The 16,489-nt window shown below is 45.7% G+C and overlaps 1 protein-coding gene and 1 pseudogene across 2 annotated transcripts in view; both read right to left on the minus strand.

Annotated features, from left to right (window-relative positions):
* Nucleotides 1-10,479, minus strand: part of LOC308631827 (nucleotide sugar transporter SLC35D2-like) — a 49,874-nt pseudogene extending 39,395 nt beyond the window's left edge. The window contains exon 1 of the transcript XR_014024311.1: nucleotides 9,537-10,479. The product of XR_014024311.1 is annotated as a nucleotide sugar transporter SLC35D2-like (transcript). The remainder of the gene's footprint in view (nucleotides 1-9,536) is intronic.
* Nucleotides 10,480-13,234: 2,755 nt separating this feature from the next.
* LOC308631363 (zinc finger protein 367-like) lies at nucleotides 13,235-16,176 on the minus strand (the record flags this gene model as incomplete). Its single annotated transcript, XM_081262529.1, has 2 exons — nucleotides 13,235-13,457; nucleotides 15,965-16,176. The coding sequence occupies 2 exons, from the start codon at nucleotides 16,174-16,176 to the stop codon at nucleotides 13,235-13,237; spliced, it is 435 nt and encodes a 144-aa protein (XP_081118655.1).
* Between the last annotated feature and the right edge of the window lie 313 nt (nucleotides 16,177-16,489).

A 16,489-nucleotide genomic window follows, 5' to 3' on the forward strand; every position in this document is an offset into this window, starting at 1 on the left:
AGAAGTTGGTAGTGCCACCAGGATCCCCTTCCAGACAGAAGCACTCATTCCTTGGATGGTGAAGAAAGCTCCTGTCAAAAGCACCCCACCCCTCCCACCCCCAAGCAACCTGTGCTCCAACGGCCAGTCTGTTGGGAGTCACCCCAGCTCCAAAGACTAACTTCCCCATCCAAGAAGAGCCATCCAATGGTGAGCCCTGCTGGCTCACATGATCCTGTCATCCAATGGTGAGCCCTGCTGGCTCACATGATCCTTACCCACCAATCAGACTAGCCCTGCTGGCTCACCTGATCCTTACCCACCAATCAAAAAGCACCCCATGCCAACTGTCAGACCACCCCTGGCTCTATAAATATGCAGAGCTGTTCCTCAATAAGCAGGCATTTTCTCAGATGGCAAGTCTTGATTGTTCTTTCACAGTCTATGCAGGGATCCAAAGGCCGGGGCCTCACCCCAATTCCAGACAACCCTGCAGAGCCATCCCAGTGCAGAGCCCCTGAGATCAGGCCTTCCTGTGACTAGGCCACCACCCAGCTTCTCCCTCTGCCTGTGCCTGTGTCCCAGGAACATCCTCCAGGACACTTCCTAGCATCCCAGAGGACAAGCCTGCAGCACAAAGCAAGGGTAGCAGGCGGTAAAACAGTAAAAACAACAAAACTGAGAAGATGGACAAAAAGCCTAGCAGGGACAAAACTCAACCTGGGGATGAGGACGCTTCCTAGTCCCCCCAGGCTATAGACCCCTTAGTAAGAATAAATAAGCAAGAGCACAACCCTGAAACATAAAACAGCCAAAGGAGATGAAAAGAGGGACTGAGACCTCAGGAATCCAGGTAAGGACCAATCAGCCAGACTGCCACGTGAAGAAACACCTACACAACACCAGGAACCCGACAGCCACTGCTGGAAACAACAGCTCCCGCAGGCCTGGGAAAAAGACATACTCTGCAAAGTTAGCAGGCAGGGGAGACAGGCGGACATGGCCAGCCAGGGCTAACTGCTGGGCCTAGTGCAAAGAACTCAGTAAGAGAGAAGATAATTCAAAGGTAAATGAGAAGTTAGTCTTCCTATCATGAAGGGAAAAATACATATTGAATCTTCATGTCTAAAAGCACAAGAAATTTCAGAAAATCTAGGAAAGCGTGCTCAACAATCCATACCTGTGATTTCCCCATCAAATATTTTGTGGATGAAATATTTTCAGGAAAAAAAAAGAATCTGCACTAAATATGCACAAACTGTTTTCCTTGTCATTATTCCCTAAATGATACAGTATAACAACTATTTACACAGCATGTACATTGTATTAGATATTCTAAGTAATCTAGAGGTGATTTAAAGTATACAGGAAGATATGCATAGGTTATATGCAAATACTGCCACATTTTATGTAAGGACCTGAGCATCTGGGAATAAGGTATGCTTGGGAGTCCTGAATCAATCCCCTACAAACACTGAGGGATAAAAATATTTGAAAATCAACAGTTCTTTGAATTGAACTGCAATTTCTCATTTCTCCATTGAATGCAGTTAAAGTAAAATTTCACACATGAGCTCTCTCCTGGGGGCCATGTCCTGAGATCCTTTCCTCTGTCATTTCCTTCCATCATGATATTCTGCCTCATCTCAAGCCCAGAACAATGGAGTCAGCCATTTACAGACTGAGACCTTTAAAACTAGGAGCCCCAAATAAACTAGTCTGTTCTTGGCAAGTCTTTTGGTCACAGCAACAACAATAGCAACAAATGATTAAAATGGAAATTGGTATGGAGAAGTAGGGTAGTTGCTGTGACTCACCTGATCATGTGGTTCAGAGCTTTTGAAGCTTTTTGGAATTTGTGACAGCAATTTTGAAAAGTTGAGAGATGCAAGCTGGAAAAGTTTTAGATTGTTGTAAGTGGAGTTTAAAAATGGGCAATTCTGGTGTAAACTCAAAAGACCAGAGTGTTGATAGGGCTGTGGACAGTAACGACTGAGCTCATGAGATATCAGAAGAGAAAGATTCTATTGGAATTGGACTAGGGGTCATTCATGTCATATTCAGGCAAAAAAAAAATTGTCAACATTTTGCCCATGTCCTGAGACTTTCTGTGAGGCTGAATTTAAAGGTGACAGACTACTTAATCTGGTGGAAGAAATTTCAAGGCAGCACAGCAGTCAGGTAGTGGCCTGGATAGTGTTGGCAGTTTTTAGATAAGTTTACTGTGATAATAATTAAGAGCAGAAAGCAGAACAGAAAGATTTGAAAAACTTGCAGTTCGGGCTGGGGATGTGGCTCAAGCGGTAGCGCGCTAGCCTGGCATGCGTGCAGCCCGGGTTCGATCCTCAGCACCACATACCAACAAAGATGTTGTGTCCGTCGAGAACTAAAAAAATACATATTAAAAATTCTCTCTCTCTCTCTCTCTCTCTCTCTCTCTCTCTTTCTCTCTCTTAAAAAAAAAACAAAACTTGCAGTTTATCCAGAAAAGTGAGAGTAATTCTGGGGCTAGGGAAGTTATGGTTGTTAAAGACGTTATAGCCACTAGGGAGATACTAAATACTTTATCCAGAGATAATAGGAAAAGTGGCTTGAGGGCATCTCAAGAATGGACAAGATCACACACATGTCAGGCTCAAGAGTGTAAAAGTAAAAATTCCATTGAGAAGAGACCATTGGGGAACCTGCTTGCACACAGGCTGCTATCTATAGCCATGGTCCCAGGAGACTTAACTACTTCTTGAGATGGTAGCTGACCTTCGCATCAACCATGTGGTGCTGGTTCTGCAGGATTGCAAGATGCCGAAGTTAGAGATCAGTCCAGGCAAAGTGCAGGGCAGTCAGGGCCCTTCAGGCCGCCCCTGAGCAAGCAATGCTTGAAGAAGTAAGAGGAAGTCAAAGTCACAGTGGAGACCCCCGAGATCAAGAGATGCCCATAACATGGCACATCAGCATGTCTGCTGAGAAAAGCTGAAGGAATGGAGCAGAAATGAGCCAAGAGAGAGGCCATGCAGGCTGCAACCAGCAAAGCCATGGGGCAGAACTACACAAGTCCTTGGGATAGAATATCATGGTGCCAGGTGCCCCAGACACCGGACATGGACGTGTCTGCCTGGGGAGGCGTTGGGTCTTGTTTTGGTTCCATCCTTCCTCTCTGTGCCCTTATTGCTCCCTTATTGGAGTGGAAACTTTTACTCTGTCACATATTGGATATATGTAACTTGCTTTTGATTTTTAGAGGAGCTCATACTGAGAGTTTGCCTTGAGCCTCAAGGAGATTTTGGACTTAGACTTTTAGGTAATGCTGGAACTCTTAAGACTATAGGGATTCTTGGAAATGGATTAAATATATTTTGAATAGTGAGATTGGCATATGCCTTTGGGGGCTAGGACAGAATATTTCGACTTAGGTATGAGGTATCCCCAAAAGCTTCTGTGTGAGGCAATGCAAGAATTGTTCAGAGGTAGAATGGTTGGATTGTGAGTTGTAACCTAATCAATGGACTAATGCATTGATATGGATTAACTGGGTGGTACCTGTAGGCAAGTGGGAAGTGAGTAGAGGAGGTAGGTCACTGGGGGCGTGCCCTAGGGTTGTCTCTCTCTCTCTCTCTCTCTCTCTCTCTCTCTCTCTCTCTCTCTCTGCTTTCCATTGCTATGTCCTGAGCTGCTTTCCTTCACTATGCCCTTCTGCTGTGACATTCTTCATCACTTTGGGCCCAGAGGTACGGACTTGACCAACCACAGACTAAATCTCTGAAACCATGAGCCAAAATAAACTTTTCTTCCTCTAAAAAAAGATGGAAAATAAAAGAAAATTTCACAAGTCCACTTGAGATCCCCGACTGAGATAACCCTTCAAATACAACCCACATGAACAGTGGTGGACTGATCTCTGATAGGATGTGATCTGAAGTCCACAGGGTAGGCTGTGAAGTCCTCCTGCCAAAAATGTTTGCATGGAATGAAATCAAGCCTCCAACTTAACTTTCTAAGGATCAAAGAAAAGTAAGTGGACCGAGACTTCGAAACATAATTCATGTTCCATAATGTGAGATATTTTACCAAACAACTGACCTGTTTTTTTTCCAAGACCATATGAAAAATGAGGTGGTGTTAGAGACCTTTTCAGATTAAAATAAACTGAAAAGACATAACTGCATGCTTTGCATAAGCCTTTTGTTTCAAGTGGTTTTTAAAAATCCATGAGAACAAGCTGGGTACAGTGGTGCATGCCTGATATCCCAGCGGCTTGAGAGGCTGAGGCAGGAGTTTCGCAAGTTCAAAACCAGCCTCAGCAACGGCGAGGTGCTTAGTAACTCAGTGAGACCCTGACTCTAAATATAATACAAAATACAAAACGGCTGGGGATGTGGCTCAGTGGTCAAGCGCCCCTGAGTTCAATCCCTGGTACCCCTCCCCAAAAAAAAAGAAAGCCAAGGAAACATCTGGAGACAAATAGGATGATTATAGATGAGGTGTTAGATTATTTTAGGACAGTGTTGTATTTGTGAAAATGGTACAGTGTAGAGCGTCCACGGGTAGGGGAGAGGACAGTACACGTCCCCAGGCCTGCAACCTGCCTTCAGTGGTCTCGGGGGAGGGAGTACTTTGCTCTAGGGCCATGCATGCGGGAGTCCATTGTACTTTGCTTTCTATGTCTCCGTATGCTTGAAACTTCTCATAACAAAAGGCAAATACCTGGACATACCACTGCGTCCAGCTCTCTGGAATTTTTGAACTGAATTCTTGTAGGAGTGGATGAAGTGGAGGCAGAGTGCACACGAGTCTTTCAAGAGTCTGACTCTGAAAGGCCGGGAGACCCGAGGCAGGCGTGGGGTCAGGGGGAGGTGTATGCGAGGAGCAGCGTTTTCAAGCTGGTAGAAGGGGAGCCACCAGCACAGAGGAGAAAGGGAGGAGTGGAGGAGGGGGCTCGACCTTCCTCCCACAGGAAGACAAGGCCACACTTCAGCAGGAAGGAGACAGAGGGGTCTCATCTGCCAGTTTCTATTTTCTCAATGAAGTGTCAGAGGAGAAGGGAGGAGGGGAGGCGCATGGTGGGTTTCAACGTGAATCAGGATGCATAAAAGAGTCGTTCTAAGACAAGAAAAGCAATCTGCAGGTCATCAGGACGTCCCATCAAGGGCTGTGGTCACAATCTAAAGTGGAACCCGCCAACACAGATGTGGCTTTCCACCCAGGACACTCGGAGCCACTCCAGCGTTAAAGGAGGAGGGTAGGTGACAAGGACATCCACGGACAGAGAGAAGGGATGCTCCCTCGCCCCTCCAAGAGCAGTTTCCAGAGGGACCAGAGAAGTGACACCAGGAGAGACAGATAGGGCAAGAAATGAGGCAGGAGGAGGCACAGCAGGGTCAGGGAGGGCACACCTGCAGCAGATGTCCTGGAGAAGGCACAGTTCTGGGAGCAGCTGCAGGAAGTGCTGGGAATGAGGCCAGAATGGGTCAGCACATGGATTCTGAAGTCTGGGGAAGGCTGACCAGGGTCCAGGTGGAGAGGAAGAAGACTCTGGGATGGGTCACCAGAAGGCACTCAGGAGCTATCACAGAGGGGACAAAAGGCAGTGGAAAATCCAGTCTCAACAGATCATGAGCCATGGGGAGCCAAGAGGATCCACCTCCAATGGCGGCTCCCCCTCTAGGTGTCAGAGATCCAGCTTCTCCTGGGTGGGCAGAAGTGGGCAGCGTCTCCGGGAAAGAACCAGGTTTTTACCCAATTAAGAGAAAATCAGGTGTTGGTTTTTGCTTTTTAACATAGCCCTGGAGACTCCCATTCAATAACTTTTATAAAAACCTCTCCAAGTGATTCAGGCACCCAAACGGGTTTGGAAGCCACTGTGTTAAAGGGGATCAAAACCCTGCGGTGAATCATGAAGTAAACACAGCAAATACTGAGCAAATATTTGTTAGACTGTGTTTCAGTCAGCTTTTCCACTGCTGTGACTAAAAGGCCTAATAAGAACAATTTTAGAAGAAGAAAAGTTTATGGATGGGGACTTGTGGTTTCAGAGGTCTCAGTCCCTTGATGGCCAACTCCATTCCTCAGGAGCAGAACATCATGGCGGAAGAGTATGGAGGAGGAATGTGGCACCTGGAAGCAGAGAGAGCTCTGCTCAACAATTTGACAAAATATATACCCCAAAGGCAAGCCCCCAGGGACCCACTTCCTCCAGCCACCCCCTACCTGCCTACAAGTACCACCCAGTATACCACTCAGATTAATTCATGGTGGGGTAAGGATTCATAACCCAGCTATCTCACTTCTAAACCTTCTTGCAAGGTCTCACACATGAGTTGCTGGGGGACACGTACCTAACAGACTGAGTACAATTAAGTTCCATATTTTTTAGTAAGTATCATTAGTGAATTCTCTCATGGCACAGACAATAGCATTAAAAATAGAGAAAAAAACACAACTGCAATTATAAATCACCTGCATGATCCTCAAGAACCTGATACCAAAGAAGCATGAGCATAACCACTGGCCACGGACTCTCAGGTGACCTTGCTTTTTCTCCAGTCCCATCAGGTTCTCATAGTTCACATCCTTCCAAAGCCACTTTTTCCAGCCAGATAAATCTAGCATGACAATGAACTAAAACTAATAACTAGGGACACCCATCAGTTCTGTACCCTAATCAGAATCAATCTGCCCAAAATGAAGGGGGGGGGGGGAAATCCCCGAAACTACATTCCCACGACCCTGTGAATGAGGGAACTAGCAAAAGGTCCTTCTTTCTGTCCTCCACACAAGATTCTCTCCTCAAATAGCTCATGCTCGGATCAGATTTCCACCATTTATTGTTGAAACAAATCACCACAGCCTTCCTCCCCTCAAAAACATGTGTCTCGCGCATTTTGAAAGAAGAGAACTATGTTGTTTGAACAGAGCTATCCCACTGTATGACATATTGCATTACAGAAATGTGAAAAATGTTTACTTACAAAGGTTACAAGGGCTCTCGCCTTCCTGGGGCAAAAACTCTATTTGCTTATTTTTTTGTAGTGCTGGGAATGGAACCTGCGGTCTTAGCGATGCTGGGCAAATGCTCCACCCCTGAGCAAGGGTCCCAGCCCTAGCTCTCAATGTTTTAAAGTGTGAAAAGGCTGCAGCATGGATGTCTCATCACGGTTCTTTCTGGTGGAATGTTGTCCTGCATCTTCAAAGCGTTGACCAGGGTTTACAGGCCCCTCCTTCCAATAAGAGGAAACTGTGTTTCTAGAAGCACTAACCCCTTGGCCAATCAGCACCCACTCACTCCAGGACACAGGTGGGGACTTATTCCCAGCCTTCCTTTGACATAAGTACTGACCACTCTCAATGAAGCCTGTCAACAACATTCTCTTGTTTTAATCTTGTAGGTGTGAAGATTTCTTTTATCCTTCCTTAGCTTGCACTCTGTGTGTGAAATGATCTAGGTTTAGGTTCGTTTCAATTTCTTTGAGGCTGGGTTGGTGTTTTCTGTGGACACCAGGGAGCAACCTGCAGCACACAGCCTGTTGGGATGTGGATCTGAAATGTTCCCCAGAAGCTCTTGTGTTGGAGGCCCAGTCCCCAGTGCAGCAGTGGTCAGAGGTGGGGCCTTTGAGAGGTGCCTGGTGGGTCAGGAGGACTCTGAGCCCATCTGTGGATCCATCCATTTGCAGGGTCAGATGCAATGGGTTTGGGGAAAGGGTCTGTCATAAAGGAAAGTCTCTGCTTCCTGGTCAGCATGAGGTGGGCAGCTTTGTCCACAACAGGCTCCTCACCATGATGCTCTGCTCACCACAGGCCCAGAAACAATGGCCAGGTGACCCTGGACTGAAACTGTGAGCCAAAATAAATCTTTCCTCCTCCAAATTATTTAGTCTCAAGTATTTTGTCACAGAAACAGAAAGCTAAGTAGCACAAGGCCTGGTAAAGAATGTCTACAACTAGGCCAGGGCTGTATCACAAGACCACCAAAATAAAAGACAGCCACAGGGTCACCCAAAGGTACCCTACCTCTACCCCTCCCCTCCAGTCAGCTGTCCCCCCCGACGTTCACCTAGGACACTGCAACAGCCTCCTCCCCTGATCAGGGGATCAGGGGATCACCCCCTGCAGCTTGTAACCCTTTTTATCACACAAATTATACCATGTCTTTCCAAGGTTAAAGGAACCCCCACCTGTATTTAGACTAAAATTAAAACTATCACTATCTCCCTCTTCACCCTGGTCCCTCAATATCTGGTGTGATTGTGGCAGCCTGAGTGACTAAGACTGCTCTGCTTGACACTCCTCCGGCCTCCCATCTCACACAGGCAGCGTCCTACACTGTCTGCCTAACCATCCCTCTCAGATGTTCTTCCCCCACCTCCCAGAGTGGCTCCCTCACTCCACTGAGGTCTAGGCTAAAGGTCACCTCTAGAGCCCTAGCGGCCAATGATTTCATCAATCACACCTACCTAGGAAGCCTCCATACACACTCAAAACCACAAATTCCCCCACACTCCCTAACTGACTTTCTGCAGTATTTTCTTCTCCAGAACCCTGGCCACATCTGACATCTTAGAAAGGTACAGTTTATCGTGGGTCCAGTGGGATCTCAGCTCCATGGGAGATTAGCCACCTGCACCTGAGGTTCACTTCCACTCCCGGGCCTGGTGCGGAGCCTGGTGCAGGTGCACGTTAACATTACTCAACAGACCTGGCGGCAGTCCCTCACTCCTGGCCCTGGTGGCCTTCTCCTGTCTCCCGCAGCAGCTGATCAAGTTCATGGCCACTTCTGCACACTGCACTTGCTGCCCCCTCTGCTGGGGACATCCCAGCACCAACCTCTGGGGTCATGTCTGAAATCGCCTGGTTTATTCTCAAAGCTGCTTGTTTACATTGAGATATTGCTCAGTAAATATCTGTTAGAGGCACAACCTGGGAGCTCAGGGGCCTTGGTTTTCCCAACTTTAAAACAAGAAAGCCCAAGGGGCTCTTAGGTCTCTTTACGCATTTTTTTAAACCTTAAATTCGCAAAGCACAGGATAGTTTACAGACTCCACTTGTGACAAGCCCGGCCAAGCCCCGGGACGTCATTAACCTTGGTAGTCATCTGAGCGAACTGCTGACTGGCCCTGGTCCGAGGTTTAAGTCCACAGCCCTTTCGGACAGCGGCCGCGGCCATCCGAGTCACGCGGGACGTCGGTGCTCGCCAAGGGCTCAGGGAGCACAGATTGCGGGTTTACTTCACACTAATCCAAAAAGCGACATCACGCCTACTTCTGGTGGTTTCCCTGTTTCCAGGAACGTGCTGGCGGGAAGGAGAGGTCGGCACTGGGCGCCCATCTCAGGACGGTGACAGGGGCAGGGACAGATCTCCCGGCTCCCGCAGACCTGCTCGCGGCTGTGGGCAGCGCGGGCCTCCGCTCCCGGGCTCCCGCAGCACCGGGCGGGCCCGTCCTGAGACGGCGAGCGGGCCCCTCCGCTGGGCGGCGACCTCGGGCCGGAGAAGGCCGGTCCCTGCGCGGGGTCCCCCCGCCCGCCCTCCCGCCCGCCGCGGCGCCTCGCGGACCCGCCGGCCTCACCCGTAGGCGGTCAGCAGCGCCTTGTTGACCAGCACCAGGAGGAAGGAGCAGGCGCCGTAGAAGAGCGCCGACAGCACCCGGGCGCCCCGCGAGGCCGGCCGCGCCCTCGGCCCGGCCGCCCGCCGTCATGGCCCGCGGACCCGGCTCGGCCCGCCCGGCCGGCGGCGCCAAGGGGAGGGCGCGGCAGGAACAGGAGGAGCCGCGGCGCGTCCCGCCCGCCAGGCCCAGCCGGGCGCCTGGCCTCGCCCGCCCGCGGAGCCCCCGCGCTGCCCAGCCCGGCCCGGCCCCGGCGGCGCGGGGACAGCGCTCCGTGAGCCCCGGCGTCGGGGCCTTTCCTGCAGCACCGGCGGGGCGTGTGACTCGCGTGCATCCGAAGGCACCCGGCCCCGCTTGGGCGGCTCACAGCGCCGCCCCCGCTGCCTGGGCCGTGGAAGCCCCCACTTCGTTCCCATTCCGTGCGGCCACTGGCTTTTCTAGAGCCCCACGTAAACGGACGCCCTTCTAGAGGTCGGCTAAGTGGACGCCACCCGGAAGGCTGGTCACATGTCGTTCCATTCACCGTGGGACACTTGTTTCCAGTTCAGGGCCATCACGAACAGTGCTTCAGTGCCTGGTGGGCAGGTGTTTGTGGGTACCGACTTGGGCCTTTGGCAGGTGGTAGGGAGAAGGGAGATGAAGGCTCAGCGCACTTCCTGCCTCTGCGCACGCACTTTGTGGTGGGTTCTGTCCCCACCTGGGGCTGTTTCTTTCCCAAGAGGAAAGCGATTGCACATCAGAGGTTCTAGTTAACTGAAGGAAATCCACCCAGAACTGGTCATGCTAGCCAGCCTACCTGTTCCAGCTTTGAGTGTCCCATGTTTTCATTCTAAATAGTTAACTTTAAAAACCTGTGAAAGTTTAGATTTTTGGAAATGCTAAAGATTAGCAGCTCAGTTGGTAGAGCGCTTGCCTCACATGCACAAGGCCTAGGGTTCAATCCCCAGAAACACACACACACACACACACACACACACACTCACACACAAACACACACACAAAGCCGTGGTACAGGCCTGTAATCCCAGCGACTCTGGAGGCTGAGGCTGTAGCAAGTTCAAGGCCAGCCTCAGCAACCTGGGGAGACTATCTCAAGATAAAGAAAAGGACTGGAGATGTGTAGTTCAGTGGTAGAGGAAACCTAACAATTTTCAGTTAAATTCTCGAAGCCTAACTGTATAAATGACAGAACAATTGTTACAGCTATGCAAAAAAGATGCCTGGGACAGAACTGGAATGTAATATAAAATGCACCCAAACACTTTCGATGGAAAAATGTAGAGTTGTCGATCATGTTTCTAGTTTTTAAGACTTTTATATTGTGGTTATATTTATGAGGAAAAATTATAAAAACTTCAAGGATAACCATATACTCTTTAAGCTTTAAATTAAAATAAAATTTTATTCAAAGCATCTTTTAAAATTACAGCATGTGTATTCATATGCTGTTAAATCTGCCAAACTACAACTTAGCCACGTGAAGCATAAAACACTTCAAAAGTTTGAATGTAAACCACATTTTTAAAACAAAAAGCAGTCTAAACACACCTCAAATTTTAGATGCCAATGTATTTCCAAGGATATAGCTTATATCAAAAAAAAAAAAAAACCTCCGAACTGTTTCTAGAGCTGTAATAATTTCTTAAACTATTCCAATTATACAAATAAAAAATGTTTGTGAATATAACTACTGTGGTTGACAAAAGCTGACTGGAGAAACAAAAAAAATAAAAACCCCAACTTTTTTTGAAGCCCTTAAATTTTACCATCTGTGAGTTGGCAAGTATTTGTATTTTTTAAATTTGTACTGCCTTTCCTTCTCAGATAAGTTTATCAGATTTTAAATTTCAAGACTAATGAGTGTTGCTTTACAGTTCATATAAATCATATTTGAAAGGAAAAATTCTAGAGTAAATGTTGAAACCTAAACCAAGAAAATTCAGATGCTATGGTCTCTGACCATGCTTGTAAGTGCTCCAAGTTAAAATTCTATATACCAGATTACAAACAAAATTCTTAGACCATTACAAATATAAATTCTCTTATTACAAAAAAAAAAATCCCTAAAGATTTGTAATTTACTGTACAGAGGAATTACATTTTTAAAGTATGTCCTCATCATACACATTATTGGTAACTATCATTTTTCTTTCACACTTCGCTCCTCCTCAAGACATTTACAGACCTCCCCTTCCCAAGGCTGTGACCTGGGCACGGCCACACACTGGGATGTTTGGATAAAGAAGCCACCTTCTGGATAAGGTGTGAACTGCACTTCAACTCAAGAAAAAAAAAGGTGCTGAAGAGCCCATCTTTCCCTCTACTACTCTTGAGGTTCACTCCAATTAAGCAATCTGTAAATTACCATGCTATGCATGTCATTTAGTTCAGCCCAAAACAAAAGCTGAAACGATGGAGGTTTTTGCCTATGTAAAGGAGGTGGACTGCTCAGCTCTTGATTTTCCTGTTCATGCTTCAGTACATAAAGTGGTGTTTAATAACTTCATCTATTTGGAAAAAAACCCACCACACAAGTTAACACACTTGCAGTTTAAAACTAGTCCAGAAGCCTACATATTTGAGTAGCTAATATTTTCTGCAGTGTTTAACTCATAGCTAAATTTAGTGAACACAAAATAGCTTGGCATGTTATTCTGAAGTAAAGCAAGAAGGTGGCTTTATGCACTGAAAATATAAATACGGAGGCTTCCACTTGCTAATAATCCTAAAAAGCAGTACAACTAAAATTTAGTGTTTGCTAACAAAAGATCTAAAACATTTCACTACAAAACAACCCTGTAGATGTCCCTTTTATTAATAAAACTCCAAGTGCCAAATCTCATTACAGGGCCCATTGTATATATAAAAAAAATTACCAATTACCATGTTACCTAGACTTTGCAAGATTAATCACTCAATTTCAGCAAATGTGAAATGTGCAAAAGTTCCCCAGTTAACATGCTAGGAATGACAAGTGCTTCTCAAACTTAAACATTATAGTGAGTTAGAAAGCCCCAGAAAGATAAGAATAAGACTGATTTTACTCCAATTTTGAAAATTATGAACTACTGTGCATCTTACCAAGATCCTCAAATATCTGTTTTCTTCCAAGTCCATAACTTAGAACATCATCCCAAATAGTCAGCTTCCCATTTCTCAAGCCTTATTGGACACGCTATTTTGTAATTTAAAATATATATCTTACATATTTCATACTTTCTTGCTTCAGTGTTTACAGTATTGTTAAACATATTAATATACATTGTTAAAAATGATCTTATAAATAGTCTCTTTCAACCTTCTTTGGCTATTTGTACCATTCTGTTTTTTTCACAAGTGTCTTATTCAGAAAGTGCTTCCTGTGAGAACTGCTTCCAATGAATGCATTAAACTTGCAAAATCTAGCTTCCCACAATATGTAGTTTTCTACCCTGTACTATGCAGTCCATATTTACAAAATATTTTAAACTTTACATCCAATCCATTTCCATATAAAAAAAGTGCAATTCTCTCTCACCCCATACTCTGGGGCAATGACATTCTTCATGAATTTCTACAGAATAGCAGCCTATGATAAGCATATAAGGTGCTTAGCTTATGCCCAAGGATCTACTTTGTAAGTACATGGGCAGTACTTCTGTACAGTGGAGAGTCTGTGCAGGCTACTGGCGGAGCGGTGCCCCCGTCAGGTTGGCCAGCTCCATGAGCGCCAGGGCCCCGTGCAGGCGCTCCCGCTGCTCCTGCAGCCGGCGCTGGGCGCCACTCTTCTCATCGTCCTCCTCATCAGACTGGAGGAACTCCAGAGGGTCCTGCTGCTCCTGGTCAGCCTTCTGAGCCAGCTTGCCCTTCAGGGCGGGGGCGCGCTGCTCTCTTGTCTCCCAGTACCTGGGTAAAGAGCAGGCACGTCAGCTCTGTGGTTGACAAATTCCCAAGAGTTACTTCTGGTTAAACAAAGTTCTTTATCACAGTATTGCTTTTCTGTGTTCCAGTTCTAAAGTGAGTTCACATATATACTTTCCATTTACAAAGGGAAAATAACTCAGAAAGAAGTGATGACTCTGGCTCATGCTTCTGTAATCAAAACCTGGCAGTTCCAGATTTTATGCTGGATTCTCTAATCATGAGTTTTTTTCCATTAAACCACAGCTGCTCTCGAGCTGGGGAGGCAGCTGAGTGGTAGAGCACCTGCCTAGCCTGTATAAGTTCCTGGATTTGTTCTAATACTAGAGATAAAAAACAGAAAAAAAAACTGCCTTAAATCTCATGAGAAATGGACTAGAGCAATACAGAAATATTAGGGGGAAAGTCATTAGAAACCTCATTAGAAACCTATCTAGCTGAGAGCAGTAGCACCCACCTATAATCCCTGCAATTTGGGAGACTGAAGCAGGAGGATAAAGTTTGAGGTCAGCCTCAGCAACTTAAAGAGTACTGGGTTCAATCCCCAGTACCAAAAAAGTACCAAAAAATAGTCCGCAGAAGGATGGCCACTTCTGACAGAGTTGACTATGTAAAATATTAAATTTCCAAAATATGACAGAAGGATTAATATCTGTAACATACAGTTTCAAAAACTTAACAATACTACCCTTATTCAACCATATGAATGACTGATATTCACAAGAGAAAATTGATATTTAAATGACAGCACCATTATATACAAAAATATCCATATAAAGTCTTGTGTATTAGTGTTCATAATAACTTTATCTGTAACAGCTAGAAACAACCCAAAATGTCAACAGGCAATGAATACACATGTTAAGATGTATCCACACAATGGATTACTAGTCAGCAACAAAAGGAATGAACTGCTGACACACTCAATGTGGATCCATCTCAGAATACATAAGTCAGAAGCCAGACGAACAGGACATACGCTGACTACATTTGTATAAAATTCTAGAAAATGCAAACCAGAAGTGACAGTAGGTCAGTGTTTGGGGGCTAGGGTGGGGGAGTTACAGAGGGGCTTGAGGAAACTGGGAAGTAATGTTCAAGTCCATCATCTGGACTCTGGTGATGGTCTCAGGTGTAGACATATGTCAAGATGTATCAAGTTGAACATTTCAATTATATACAATTTATTATATGTCAATTATACAACAACAAAGCTGTTTGAAAATCACATACAAAAAGTAATTACCAGATTTCAGAAAATCTAGACTACTCAATCTAGGAAAGTACTGGTAATACCTTTAAGAGGTATATAGGAAATGCAGTGACTTCAGTGTGACCTGAAGGACGACTAGGAAGTTTAGAAAGGTCAGCAGGAACCAGGTCCTAAAGGGCTTTAAATGCCCCTGGAGGTTTAGGCTTTAGCCTGAGGGTAATATTGGCATTTTAGAGACCTCCCTCTGGTAACAGAACAGAGAATGGATTGTGAGAGTTCAAGTAGCTAAACTTGAGCTAGCCAGGAGGCAGAGTCACTGACAGGACACACACCGAAGACCAGTAAGTTTCTGGCTTGGGAAAAATTAGAATCAGGAGAAAGAAGAGTACTATGGTTTGGGTAGATACCCCAAAAGGTTTCATGTGTGGGACAGTATGGTGATGTTGAGAGGTAGAAGAAGTAAGTTTTAAGAGCTGAGACCCAATACAAGGTAATTAGGCCATGGATTTGCTGCCTTAGAAGGTATTAATATAGCTCTCTCGCAGGACCTGAGTTAGTCCCCTAAGAGAGTGGATTGTTATAAAAACAAAGAACTTAGCTCCTGAATCTCTCTGGCTTCCTATCTGGCCACAGGTGTTTCCACTGTTATGATTCCATCTGCCATGGAGCCCTCACCAAGAACAAACAGATGGGGCTGCCTCACCTTGAATTTTCAACCTCTAACATGTCCACTAAATAAACCTCTTTCATTTAAAATAGCCAGTCTCAGGTATTTTGTTATAGTAAGAGAAAATGGACTAATAAGGGAAGGGAGGAAGTGATGGAAAATTTTAGTTTAAGGGCCTCAGGGATATCACATTTAAATAGAAAATTTCTCTGCATTTGAGTAATCAAATTGTATTTTCAGTTTCCACTATTTGATTCTTATATGATTTATCCTCAAAAAACATGCAGTTTATCCATTCAACTACTGATTAACATCCATAAACTGTGGTAGGCCCTAAGGACACCCCAGGGACAAGACAAACATTCCTGTCCTCATGGACCTTCTAGTCCAGCAGGGAAAGTAGGCAATAAATAAATGTGTGATGGATGCTTTGAAAGGGAAAATAGTGTGTTATATAAGCATCTATTAAATGGGTCCAAGCCTGTTTGTTTTGGGAGCTATTTCAAGTTATTTCATAAGATGTACAGAAGCAACATTTGAAATAAGAACATTCTCTAACCCAGACCCAAGCCCAACAGGCCCACTCCCAGGGACTAAGCATGGATGCCTTACTTTGCCAGCCACTCGGCAGCAGCCTTGTTGTCTGCAGCCTGATGCTTGCTCAGTGTGTCCGTAGGCTCCTCTCGCTTCAGTCTGGCATAAGGGTGCTTTGGACAGTGGCGGTTTGCATGAGTGAATCTGCTCAGGCAGCCTTTAAAACACCAACGGAACCACTTGTTAGAACCTGGATATCCAACAGACAAATTGAAAATGTTCCACCTCATTGGTATCCAAGCAAGGTTACCTTTAATTAAATGAAGACGGTGAGCTTCAACAGACTAGAACCAAACAAGCCTCTGAATGGTCTTAGCAATGCCAGTGGGGGGACAGGAAGACAGCTCTGATACAACTTAGTCATCGCCATGTACATGTGCCAAGCCCCACGAGAAATGCAAGTCATAAACACTGAACACCTCAGAGCTGAGAATTCCATTCTTGGAGTCTATCACAGGAAACATCTCAAGAGATGCTCAAAGCTATAAGTATAAAAACATTCCCTCAACTTTGCTAGTGACAAGCAAATTTTAAAAACTGGTC

This window comes from Spermophilus citellus (genome assembly GCF_964194105.1).
Source record: "Spermophilus citellus genome assembly, chromosome: 12".
NCBI classification, from domain to species: Eukaryota; Metazoa; Chordata; class Mammalia; order Rodentia; family Sciuridae; genus Spermophilus; species Spermophilus citellus.